This window comes from Zophobas morio, unplaced genomic scaffold, assembly GCF_036711695.1.
Source record: "Zophobas morio isolate AGI-343-1 ecotype UQ-CSIRO unplaced genomic scaffold, CSIRO_AGI_Zmor_V1 ptg000520l, whole genome shotgun sequence".
NCBI lineage: Eukaryota > Metazoa > Arthropoda > Insecta > Coleoptera > Tenebrionidae > Zophobas > Zophobas morio.
Window position 1 is genome coordinate 145,266 of NW_026972623.1, and position 12,951 is coordinate 158,216.

The 12,951-nt window shown below is 33.5% G+C and overlaps 2 protein-coding genes and 1 long non-coding RNA gene across 3 annotated transcripts; 1 reads left to right on the plus strand and 2 right to left on the minus strand.

Annotated features, from left to right (window-relative positions):
- LOC135121188 (guanine nucleotide exchange factor subunit RIC1-like) lies at positions 1-4,242 on the minus strand. Its single transcript, XM_064045495.1, has 27 exons — positions 4,216-4,242; positions 4,065-4,163; positions 3,925-4,012; positions 3,786-3,874; positions 3,671-3,726; positions 3,530-3,603; positions 3,421-3,478; positions 3,243-3,368; positions 3,086-3,190; positions 2,993-3,031; positions 2,739-2,936; positions 2,521-2,680; positions 2,365-2,466; positions 2,208-2,305; positions 1,938-2,148; positions 1,796-1,884; positions 1,699-1,745; positions 1,530-1,636; positions 1,253-1,470; positions 1,106-1,196; positions 922-1,052; positions 747-865; positions 623-690; positions 433-562; positions 271-381; positions 152-223; positions 1-89 (listed from the first exon to the last, which is right to left on the minus strand). Exons 3-27 carry the CDS (start codon positions 3,969-3,971, stop codon positions 50-52), a joined length of 2,586 nt encoding a protein of 861 aa, XP_063901565.1. The 5' UTR covers positions 3,972-4,012; positions 4,065-4,163; positions 4,216-4,242; the 3' UTR covers positions 1-49.
- A 345-nt stretch (positions 4,243-4,587) lies between these two features.
- LOC135121183 (uncharacterized) lies at positions 4,588-5,085 on the minus strand. The gene is made up of 4 exons (XR_010278880.1): positions 5,024-5,085; positions 4,896-4,952; positions 4,742-4,846; positions 4,588-4,684 (listed from the first exon to the last, which is right to left on the minus strand). It is a non-coding gene; the product is annotated as an uncharacterized LOC135121183 (long non-coding RNA).
- A 2,912-nt stretch (positions 5,086-7,997) lies between these two features.
- On the plus strand, positions 7,998-12,338 carry LOC135121193 (cytochrome c oxidase assembly protein COX15 homolog). The gene is made up of 15 exons (XM_064045503.1): positions 7,998-8,068; positions 8,180-8,272; positions 9,009-9,086; positions 9,147-9,255; positions 9,313-9,389; positions 9,878-9,987; positions 10,042-10,097; positions 10,616-10,668; positions 10,962-11,032; positions 11,094-11,169; positions 11,394-11,461; positions 11,661-11,747; positions 11,833-11,844; positions 11,916-11,979; positions 12,252-12,338. The coding sequence occupies exons 4-14, from the start codon at positions 9,155-9,157 to the stop codon at positions 11,937-11,939; spliced, it is 735 nt and encodes a 244-aa protein (XP_063901573.1). The 5' UTR covers positions 7,998-8,068; positions 8,180-8,272; positions 9,009-9,086; positions 9,147-9,154; the 3' UTR covers positions 11,940-11,979; positions 12,252-12,338.
- Positions 12,339-12,951: the final 613 nt, after the last annotated feature.

A 12,951-nucleotide genomic window follows, 5' to 3' on the forward strand; every position in this document is an offset into this window, starting at 1 on the left:
CTAACATTATTAAAATATATAAAAAGTTTTCAAGAAGTTCACCGCGACCTTAATTAATATGGCGAAGAAGTAGTTCTTTCCAGGGAGGCCTGTAAATGAGACAATTAAAATTGAGACGCAAAACAAAGACATCTTTGGGTCAAGGACAAACCACAAAAATTGTTTTTCAAGTTTTTTTAATTCGCCTTCGAATATTTTATATTCCAAGTCGGAATTTAGCTTCCTACAAACTACGATAACTTGTAGCTGGATTATACAAAAAAAAATTACTTTTTTATAAACTGCAAAGCTAACAGATAATTTCTATTCGACAGCAAAAAAATAGAGATTAAGGCGAGCCACTCATAGCAATGGCTTATAATAAAAACGTCCGATAAATATCTAGGTAAAAATGAGTAGGCAGAATACTTGGGCAGTTCGCAAGAGGTAAACCTTAACTCTTGCAGGGCATATACTTTCTTATCCGTAACATATACTTTATTTCCCGTATAGGAAGATTGTTCATGTTTAGAGCAAACTTTTGGCTGATTAATAAGTGCTGTTTCCTGGTCGACGTCAAGAGCTTTTAATCACTTAAAATAAACCAAAAATAGTCAATTCATTTAGCTATAAAGAGAGATACCTTCACGAAATTGATTAACAATGGATGTAAATGCACAAACAAAATGTTCTATTCTAGCTAGATTGTTTCTTATAAAAATATATAGTTCCTTGGTGACCGTTACGGCTACAAATTAAGGAAGAACCTTTCTTCTCTTAAACAAAATATCAGAGGAAAATGCAGATACTGAGAAAAATAAATTAAAGATTTTAAAAGATATTTTTCCAGCAGAGACCGGGCATATCCGCGCAAAACTGCATTTATCTAAAGAGTTGCAACACCTCAGTGGCATAAAGATGAGCCCAGTTACAGAAAATTACGACGTCTTTTCCGCAACGAAGTTGGTCAGTTGGTTTACTGGGAGTCGCTAAAGAAGAAATAGAAGAAGAGCGCCTTAACGAACAACTATTACTCGACTGTTCCATTTTTTTATCAAAATCATATTGCCACGCTGTTCAGCAATTTATATTAGTTTGTAAAAGGAGTCATGGATGTTTACAGTACTTTCCGTAATAGTAGAGAGAAAAGATATCACCCTTTTTGCAAGAGCCCAGCGGGAGTTTTGCAGTAGTGTAGTTAGTATCATTTCATCACACTAGTAGTAACTATGAGTACTTAGGATCCTCCATTTTTGCGTAATAGCAAATGTACATTAACAACTTTGTCAATCCCACAGTGCATAATGATCAGGTAGGAAACGGCCGTCTCAAACCGCCTCTCGAACACGCATCGCTCAAGTAATGCCCTCACGTCTATGGAAGGCGAAAAAAGAGCGCCCCATAAAGAAATGTCCACTTTCCTGGCGCAGTTAGCAATAACAGAAGCACATTGAGGAAATAACTGTATCAAGCTAATAATGGGTAGCAAATCTGGAGGGGAGTAGCGCAAGTAAGAAAAAAATTTAAAGTGGTTAAAGCGTGCCACCTACCCTCGCCATTTTCTGTTAATGCCTCATACAAAAGCATTTCTAAAGAAAAATCAAAATGTGGTAAATGACCGAAAAACTGTGCAACGTTGAAAGCCGCCTTTACTCCTCTATATCAAAATATTTGTTAAGGAAACCGAACTTACTGCTGCCCTCATGTAAGGTATACGACCTGCCGGACAGAATACGGCGGAGTAGGCTACCCAAAAAAGGAGTTGGCTAAAAAAAAAAGCTTTTTTAAGGATAAAGAAATGAAAATCTACGTATACTTGAAAAATAATATTAAGTCCAGGAGAGCCTTTTTCAGTAGATGGAGAAGAGCGCACCGTCCACATAGTAGCGGCTGCGAAGTCTAAACCTAGTAGACATACCGCTTCAGCGAATCCAGGCAATGAACACCAAGCAACGAACATATAGGGTAGCCGTCGAGTTGGAGAGAGACGTCGGCGGAGAGCGCAAGAAGCTCCTCGTGGGGAAAAGCGACAAGGCCAGAAACCTTCAGCTTGTCTCTATCACTACTATAAGCGAGGCTGCCTAGAGACGGGAAGGCTTCCGCGAGACGGGCGGAGGAGAAGACATAATCCGTGGAATCCGCAAGCACAGCATATGCTCCAAGTTTAAACTAACGTAGCGGTGGACAGGCGATTCAGCGGAGTTATAAACAATTTGTGCGATCTGTACTGGCAAAGTGGAATTTTCGTCATCTCTCAGAAGCTCCACTAACCCCAAAGTACCACCGCAATTAAAAATAATGCACAACAGTCCAGACACGCTTTCTCCTTTTAACAAAAAGTGTGCATGATCTTTTTTGGTACATTGCTGTGTGGAATACACACACCGAAGCACAGACTAGTGGTAGAGATGGAAGCAAAGATGACTGGTGCACGTAGCTCTAGGTAAGCCTCCATGTGAAAGCTTTGAAGAATGTTTACTTTTAGGGCTAAAGCATTATAAGTCAGTAGAGGAAACACGTGTAGGGCAGGCTAATCCCGACCTGGCTGCCGCTGGACAACGTATAGGTCGGCGCGTTTGTCCAACCTCATGGTCAGCAGAAAGCTGTTGGTGCTGGACATGTACTCGACTTGCTGGTCCTGGCGCAAACACCACACCAAAGATTCGTCTCCAAGTGGAAGGTCACAGTCGTATGCGCGCAGCTGTAATGTAAGAAGTGCTGAATATGCGTGTGCAGACGGGACCTAAAGCAAAGCCCACCTGTCCAAGGCCCTCTGCTAATTGGCAAAAGAATAAAAGGTAGCGGTCGATCCACAGAAAACCCTTTTCGCAACAAAACTCGCTCTCCGTTGCCGCGTTTTGAAATAGTTTCCACTTTTCGTCGTCTAGTAAGTACAGGGCGAACCCTCTCTGGCACGCAATAGCCACACAGTCCCTGCTGGGGCTGAATGCAGCACACTGATTCAATAGACTTATCAACTTTGGTATTAAGCTAGAAAACACACAATGCTTACTCTGATTGGCCCATTGTCGGATATGTACGCCTCGGTCGCCTATGCACCACTATTAGCCTTTTGAATAATAAAAGTCTATGCAACCTGAACAACCCGAAAGGAGGAGCAGACTTGTTTTCTGTGCATGGTCGACTCGTCTCGTGGGAGACAGTAAAAAATTCGACTTGCCCCGCAGAGGATGCATGCCGAGTAGCTGCACTTTTATAGAGGTAGCTTCAGTTCGAGCACATGTGAGTTGGACGCTGCTTACATCGCTACCAGGCTGAATAAAAATCTTCTTCGCAACCGAATACGCATACAACAGGCCTTTCGTTTTTTCCGACTCCAATGTATTTTTGAAACCAACCAACAGCTCATAATCTGAAGGGCCCCAGACCTTAATAGTCTTCACATCATAATTAGAAGCTTAATTAGTAAAGTAAGTCTACCAGAAAGTCAACGCCAGTTTGGGCAGGAAAAAGTTCACGAGAGGATATATCGAAGGTCCTCGAAGGCTCGAGTAGCGCAAGAAATACAACAAGCATTCATAATACATACGAAGCTTCATTAAGCAGGCAAAATAATAAGCGTCCAAAGCCACTCCACAACCGGAATCCTCCAGCACTGTAGCCCTTAATTGATTGACCCGCAGAGTAGTTAATGCGTGCAATGTACTAATGACGCAACGATAATTAATACAACAGCCAGCACATCTGCCGTAGACGACCAAGCCAGGCAGCTGACACCCCCTGCAGCTATAATACAAAAGTGTATGGCCGGCATAAATCTTAAAAAGAGCATCAAGGAAGGGCACGTGTGTGAAATGAGGAGGGCGCTGGCAGTACACTGCGGAGCACAGGGCGGTCTCTTTGCTTGGCCACGGAAAACACTGAAGTGTTGCCACTATACCGGATCATGCCATTGCAAGTAAAACAAATACTGTAGAAAGGCACCTTCTGCAGCCAATGGCAGCCAATAAATAACGGCCATTCACAGCCATCTGGTCAGCATCGTAAATGGCGGGAAAATAAAGACCGCGCTCTATATATAATATTATAAAAGAGGCGAGAGAACGCGGAGGTAATTTCTTTACTGTCATGCAGTAGAAGAGCAGCAGCCCGTCCGTCAGAAAGAAGCGTGTAGCAAACCTCCTCTTGTTCGCTAAAAGTTAGTTTTTCGCAAAATGAGACTTCTGCAATAACAGTATTTCAATCCTTTTTCTAAAAAACTGCTGCGGAACTGACCTTGTAATAACTTTCCATCTAAATCGATATCGCCAAGAAAAAAACTACCTTCCTAAGCGACCAAGTTGGTAAGGAGATAAGCGGTAGGAAGCTGAAAAAAAACCTTTTTGATTCTTTTCTCTTCATCAACACAATAAACATAACCATCGCGAGTCAGCAAAAAAGTATTATCAGATTTAAACGCTAAGCTGGTAATATATAAGATTTCCAGAAAGAATTGTAAGAGCTAATGAAATACGAAAGTATGTCGAATGCTAAGCGAAAAGCAAATTGTAATTTCAAGGAATAGGCTGTATAGTAAAAAAATAAACGGTTTGTTTTTCTATAAACGCATATTTTTACTGGGAAAGTCCTGATGCTCTCCAGAATCAAGTGAAAACGAGAAGGGTGCTTTTAAAGTAAACTGTGTATCATCCAACCAGCTGCTATGAGCAAGGACTTTATAGCCCAGTAAGTAATTTTTGCTCGTCTATTGAAATAAATAAATACGTTTTAAGGATAAACTGTATGTATAGCCAGGAAGAACCACAATGATTAGGGAGAAGTCAGCCTTTAAAGCCAAAAAAAGGTTCCTGCCTAACAAAGTTAAGGAGTTTGTGTTTCGGATTAAGGATATCAAACAAATCTTTGGCTAACAATATGTTAGGGCCCTTTAAATTTACAAACTAGAATTTTATTACTTTATCGAGCCAGATACTCAACGAAGAAGCTGTTATAACAGCAAATATGGAAGTCCCCTAAAAAATATATAAAGAACTCATTAAAATAAACTTGTAATAACTTTTTGTTACTAAGTAATAAGAAAGACCAGAAAATATTGCAATGCAAGTATGTCTTCCGTGATATTTCCGACGGTATAAATGGTTGGATAGCCGTAAACTAAGTGCATACTTTATAATTATTCCTTTACTAGTTATATATTTTAGAGTGTTCACACATATCTTCATGTATCATAAATTATGAAACATAAGTAAAATACTTTAAATCAAATTAAAACAGACAGATCTTGCCACCTTTGAATTTCTAAAACAAAAAAATAGGTTTCACTTTTATAGCATAGTCACATTGCATTAAATTAAAATACTTATATAACGCTAAATTGCGGGTGATTAAAGTAATTGGGAACAAGCTCTTTAGTGTATATCAAACATTTAAAAGTTATTGATAAGGCATCGGGCCGATAAGAGCATTACAGGCCCGGAAAGAACCACGCTGGGGCATTGCAAACAGAAAGGGCTCCTACCGACAATACAGTACAGCATCTTTACCCCTTAAGTTAATAATAATAGCAAAAATCGAAAATAATGAAAATTACAGTTAACGGAGCCTAACTGTACTTTACTCATTCGGTTTTAAAAATAAATAAGGAATGACTTTAGTGTCACTAACGAAACATATTGTGTTAACAGCAAATATCGTCTTCTTAGTCTACTTCCAGTAGTAAGCAAAATTGTAAAAACTGTTCTACTACGCTGGCTAAGAGAATTTGTAGAAACACAAGATGCGCTTCCAGAACTTCAATTTGGATTTTGAAAAGGTCATCTCGACGACCCAACTATTTTTCTTTCTATATTGAGTAGACAACTCGGAAATTTAATTATAAGAATCCACAAATATCAGCTTTAGGCATTTTTTACCCTTAAAAAAATAACCGTATATCGCATGAGAGTTTCATAAGCAAAATGTGCGCAAAAGAGTGTGGTTTCTATACGGGCTCATTCTCCGAGCAAGACTTGGAACTGCGTTATCATCATACTGTTGATTGACAGCTGGTGTTCTGCAAGGCTCTGACTTTCATCTCTTCTCCTAGCAATGCCCATTTCACGCTCTACGCCGATGGAGCAGCAGTTTACTTGTCCTTAGAGAGTTAGTAGATATAACTACGACACCTACGCTATTTAAACGCTTGCCAACTCGTGAAGGGGGTGAGAATTAACCAGTAATGCAGAGAAGAACAAAGCGATTCTCATTTCAAAAATGAGCTGCGCTAACCCGCCTTTAACCCCGGAAGGTGTTAAGATCCCATGGGGCTCTCAGGCCATATACTTGGGGGTCATCGTCGATAAGCAACTAACATGTAAAATTTGTTGCGATTAATAAGAGGGGCAATCCACGCACTACGCGCTGCTGTGTGAAAATAAGCACGATGTTCCTGCGCAATAAACTGCATCTCCCTGAAATTTGAGTGCGCTCTATTAGGGCCAACGCATGTTACTTGGGCGTACGATTGCATTCTTGCAGTCGCACCAAATAAGCCCCTCGCCTAATGGCAAGCGCAACTTTTTTCGTGCGCAATGACATGTTGCACGATGGTCTGGATCTGGAACGACTTAAAGCCTTGCTCAGGCTCACTTCTCCTACAACCTCCGCAATACTTTTTAACCATACACTTTTCGACTGTAAACCTCAACACATGCGTGTGTATGTATAAATTGATGAGATGACTAACGGAAACTGAATACAAATGACGCAAAATAATCATTTTTTAGCAAAAACTAGGCAGCCTGCGCTCGATTTTACCGAGCATCTACAAAAACTAATAATACTAGAATAAAATATCTTTAAAAAAGTTTTGCGAGACAATTGAGAAGCAAAGGATAAGCTAAAAAATAAAGGGGGAGAACGAAGCTGTATCACCTTTAATGTAGCATTGGCATAAGAAAAAATTTTAAAATTATGTATTATAAACACAAAAAGTCTTTTTACAGTAGATATTAGACACGGAATTACTTGGGGCGGATTTAATAAAACTAACAATAATTTCTAATTAGATATTTAGGAAATCCTTCTAACTGTTGAGAATTGTAGTTCTAATTTACGTAAGGTACCTACCTTCACCAGAGAGGTTTTAAAGTCAAGAGGTAAAGAACCCCAAAGCTGGAAATTTATAAAATTTTATTTAGCGACAAAGCTAAATATAACTACCCTGTAAGGTATTTCAAATGGTCAGCATAAAAGGAATTTTTCCGTAACTGTAATGGAGAAGTAACTTATATAAAGTTGCTTCTTAATTGCATTTAGTTGTTTCGTAGGTCGCTTTTAATTAATACTTTATTTATTGAACAAAATTTTGTAGCCTCTACATAGTTTATTCTAACCACACTATAAATACAAAGTGTAAATCTAAGTAGGCTGCACTTTAAAGAAAAAAATCCATTCCATACTTTGTAACATGTAATTTTTTTAATATTGAATATAAAAACTTGGCGATATACTTAAAAATAAGTAAAAACAGGAAGGCCTAGTCTTTCAGCTGGTATGCGTTTTAGAATATAAAGTAATTTTCACAATTTACACTTAGTTAACCTCAAGGCAACACTATGACAAAATCCTTGCACTTAAAAACAAAAAAAACAATTTTATTCATATGTCATCAACAAGTTTTGATAAGGTTAAATAAATCTTATGTTCTTTTTCACTTTAGAATGACATGATTTTAATAAATTTGTAGTTCTAATAATTTAAAATTAAGATACATTACTAAAAGTATCGCTGAGAAGCGGTGTCTTTTAGGTCGAACATTTTAAATCCACCTTGTAGAATTTTGTGTCCACTCCGCCTTTGTCCTCGTTTTCAGGTTAAAATTTAAGGTTTTTGTGATGATTTTCTGATACAACTTATTAAGACAATATCCGTTCTTAAATGTATAGGAACTTTTAAGATGGGCGGGATACATTATCAACCCAAAGCTATAAAGATTACAAATATTTATATACTTTTTATAGCAGAAGTTTCAGAACCGTTTCTTTATTATTTAAAAACCGCCCATCGAAATGCTTAAAGTTTTACTTAAAAAACTTTTATTCTTCTAATAGTTTATCCCGCTTGGGTTTACCTTTAGTTGTAGAAAATGGTAAACTATTATTATTCCTGCTATGTATATCAATAAAATTGTGCTGTAAAGTAAATAATTTTATGTATAAAAGAATTTTCACAATATTGTAGCTTATAAACTCGTTTTTAGCTTCTTTAGGTTTTCTTACTTTAAAGAAAAATACGTTTGGGGCTTTCTTTAAAGTGGATAATGAATTAAACGTTATACTCCGCCGTAAAATAGGTAAAGATATTTTTAATCAATATTTTTAAAAATTTGTTTAACCTACAAAAACTATACAATTCCTGAGTAATATGTAATTGTTTAGATTTTTACACCATTAGAGCGTTTTATTTTTCTCTATAAAATAGTTTTCATTAATTATTTTTTTTTTTGTAATTTAGTTGTTTTTATTATATTTATATGCCCTTAGCATAACTACGTTTACTTAATTATTTTTCTCTTCATAACAGATTTTGTTATTTATCATGCTCTTTTGAATATCTTTTAAATACTGAATATTAAAAATATATTTATTTGCGACAAGTTATTATAAATTCAAGTAAAAAAACTTCTAAAAGTTCTTTTAAATTATTATTACATACATATATATAATTTTGTCAGCACATTTTTTCGAAGTGAGCTGTTTTAAGACCCATTGGAGTAAGTAAATTTACTTAAATTTTAAGCCTTTTTTTTAAAGGTTTGTGGAACTTTTTACAAGTAATTTTTTTTTTAAAGAAATTTTATTAATTTTACTTTTTATAAGTAAATAGTGCATTTTAATTTTGATTTGCAGGCTTTGATAATTTAATTTTTGTAACAACAATGCTTTAGGTTCAGAATTTTATTAAAATTTAAGTACCTTCCAATTCAGTGCACTCAACTTAGTTTTACTTAAAATTTTGTTTTTTTTTTCAAATTGAAATTATATACGAGATTTTTTTTCGTAAATCTTTGATTTTATTTTTTTTTTTAGCCGTTTGGCTGTTGTGCACTGCTTCTTTGGTTGCTGGTGCAGTAACTATCGGAGGCATTACTCGATTAACAGAATCAGGTTTTCTCAATTTTTTTTTTCTTATAGCAAAAAAAAATTAACCGGATTTCCTAATGTAAGGCCTTTCTATGGTTAACTGGCATCCCGTTTATGGTATCCGCCCCCCGTTTTCCGAAAAAGAGTGGGAAGAAGAATTTAACGAGTACAAAAAGTATCCGGAATATAAATAGTATTAAAAGTGTTGATAATATATAAGAAATTTGTAATTTAAAGGAATTTATTCCAGCGTTCATCAGCATCTAACTTTAAACGATTTTAAAAAGATTTTTATTTGGGAGTATCTCCACCGAATTTGGGGAAGAGGTTTTTGCTTGTAGTTTTTATTATTGCATTATTTCATTTTGAATTTGATTTTTTTAGTAAGAATTTTTTTTTTTACTCTTTAATATAACTCTATACAATGTTTTTGCGAGTGAAATTTACAATTAGAAATTAATTTTTAATGAAGTCGGTAAGTATTAAGAAAGTTTTAGTCAAGTTTTTAGTTAAATTTTTTTTTCGTTTATTATAACAACTTTATTTTTTGATTAAACTTTTTATAATAATAAAAAAATAAATTTTTGTATTTTTTAATTTCTACTATAACGATTATATTTTGTTTATTATGTAGCGTATTGAATTATTATTAAATTCTTTAAATTAATGTTTACTATTTTTTCTTTTTCGCTAGCGTTTATCTATTATACTTTTAATTTCTTATTAGTGTACTTTATTTTATTCTTATTTAATCTTAATTTATATTTATTATATACTTTTTTACTTATAACAATTTTTATTATAAATTTTATCAGCAATCGGAATTGCGTTTGTGGTTCCAGCCGTTTACTACTGTTGTAAAGGATATCTAAATTTTCAATTGAAATTATTTTCTTTGGGCATATCCTCTTTGATTGGATTTCAGGTTGATTTGTTATACTTTTTATATTTATCATGTTTTTTATAGAAATATCCTCAGGGTTTTCTTGGTTGGTACATGGTGAAAAGTGGACTTCAGGATCCCAATCTTTCCGAGTTCGTTTTATCAAATTCCTTTTTATAGTAAATTAAATTGAGGAATTAAAGTTTGTTCTAAAGTTTTTCGGTTTACCTTTTATATAATTTGTTACTACTAAATTTAAATGAAAACTAAATTAAACCTCAATTATATTTTTATATTTATTTATTCAATAAAGAAGTATCTTTACTAAAACGGTGATAAACTCGTTTGAATTTTTTATAATTTCTAAAATTAAAAAAGATTAAGACTTTGTATTGAGAGTTAAGCGCATAACATTTACCTTTACTTTTATTGAAGCACAAAAGGTTTTTTTATTGGCCTGCCGGACATAACTAGAATAAAATTTTAAAAATTATTTTAACCCCTAAAAATTCTAAAAATTCCAAACTAATATTTAAATTTTCTAAAAGTATAATTTACTTTCGTTTTGCAGTTGGAAAGCTAAAGTTTACTAATAGATTTGCTTTTTCTAATAATTTTTCTTAAGTATTAACAATAATACAAAATGTATATAATTTATTTTTCCTCATAGATTTCCTTACTGCGTGCCACGCGTTAGTCAGTACCGACTTGCAGCTCATCTGGGTCCGCTTTACGCTATTCTTGACAAATAAATTTTAATAATATAATAAAGCGGCTTGCCACGTGAGACCTAGCACGGCACCCTTTACTCACGTGGTTTTAGGCATTTTTTTAGTGTGTACCAATTGAGTTAGCAAATATAGTGACATGTGGTGTAGACCTACTTTACGGGATTTTTTTTAGTTTATAATGTTTAAAGTATTTATTATATTAATTTTTATTATTTTATTGTTTTCTTGCTACTTGAACATCCTCATAACTTTTTATATTATTTTTACTTGTGATGATTGTGAAAGGATCTGCTTTCATTATATATGGACTGTTATTACATAAGGGACTCCAATTGCTTCTTCCCTCTTTGAATTTGGTTATTATTTTTTTAAAAAACTTGAAAATAATAAAAAGGATAAAAAAGTTTTTTATTTCAGGCGAACAAAACTATTTCAAAGTTTCAGTTTTACAGTAAATTAGCCATGGGGCTCGTTTTTATTACTGCATTATCTGGTATTATTATATTTATTATTTAACATTCAAGTAAAGTTAAAGTAAATATAAGAAGTGGAAAAGTATAATACTAATAATAATTAAAATTATAATAATAATAATACTGATCATAATATTTTTAGTATTTCTTAATAAAATACTTTTATAACTCTACGAAAAAATATAAAAAAATTATATAATTGTTAAATATTTAAGAATATGATTAATAAACTAACTAATGGCAGGCGCTTTTGTTGCTGGATTGGACGCTGGACTTCTTTATAACACTTTTCCTAAAATGGCTGACCAATGGGTTTCTTATTTTTTTATTCTTACTTATTGTTTTTGTTCATTAAAAAAATTATCTATTTTTAAAAATAAAATAATGATTTCATATTTCTTTGTATTGTTAAATATAAACGAAATAAAAATGGTAAATCTTTTTTTTTTTTTACAGTATTAAATATAAACAGTTAGTCGCTATTATTATTATATTTGTGTTTGTGCTTCAGATCCCTGCCGAATTGCTCGCCTTTAAACCCACGTGGCGTAACTTTTTTGAAAACCCAACGACCGTCCAGTTTTCTCACAGAATTCTCGTATTATTATTATAATTACTATTCTTATTTTAACCTTTTAAGTATTAAATGTTACTTTTTCTAACTTTTTTAACTTTTTTTTTAGTACCGTCAAGATGTATTTATTCACTATTTTTAGGGCTTGTCCACTTTTTTTTATCTTTCTTTTCTTTGGCTGGCTACTCGAAGGGTTGGGCTACCCCCACGTGCTAAATTTCTTGCCAGTTTACTTTTTTTTATTGGAGGAGTTCAGGTTCTTTTTCATGACTATATGATGTTGGACTCTTTATATACGAAAACTTTTTATTTTAAAACTATAGTACAACTAATATTAATTATTTAAAAATAGATTTACATTTTACTAAGAATACTAAAAATATAATCCTTTTTCTTACAATTAGAATTTTTATAATTACTTTTAAAAAAGAATTAAAAAATTTTCTAATTTGCATTTTTTTATAATTTAAATGAATTGAAGGACAAAAATATTAATTTGTAAACTTTTTGATAAAAATAAATAAAAAGATCTCGTTGGGAATTTCAACTCTGTTGCTGCACGTGCCTATTTCCCTTGCAACTGCCCATCAAGGCGGATCTTTGGCTCTACTAACCACGGCCACATGGCTTGCTAGAGAGTTTGCTAAGTATTCACCCAAATAAAAAGTCTACAATTTTTGTATTATAATAAAGATTTTTTATTTAAAAATTTTAGAATTTTTTTAGAAACTTACTACTGTGTTAGTCGGAGCTTAAAATTATTTATTGATTTAAAAAAAGACTGTAACGCCGATTTAGTACGGCTTTTATATTAAAATTAAAGTTTACTAAGCGGGGCTGCTCTTTAGTTATCACATTTCTAAAATGTCGTGCAGCGCACTCACAATTTTGAAACATTTTTAAAAAAGAAATTTTATTAATAAAGATATTATCTTTTCTACTAAAAATAAACGTTTCAATCTTTAGAGTATTGTTTGCTTCGTTCAAGAGAAACTCTTAAAAAGCAGTCGTTGACTTCTTTAACTTCTAAAACTTAATCGCATTCACCTTACTCCATCCTTAAAACTGCCCGCCCCTTCTTTTAAATAGGAATGCATAATGCGTGTCACAAAAAAAAAAAAAAAAAAAAAAATTAAATTTCAACTTTTTCTTAAATTTTTGGCGTGCGCGCGCAAGCTCCCCCGTTGAATGGATTGTAGTAATTACATTTATATAAGAGTCGAATGCT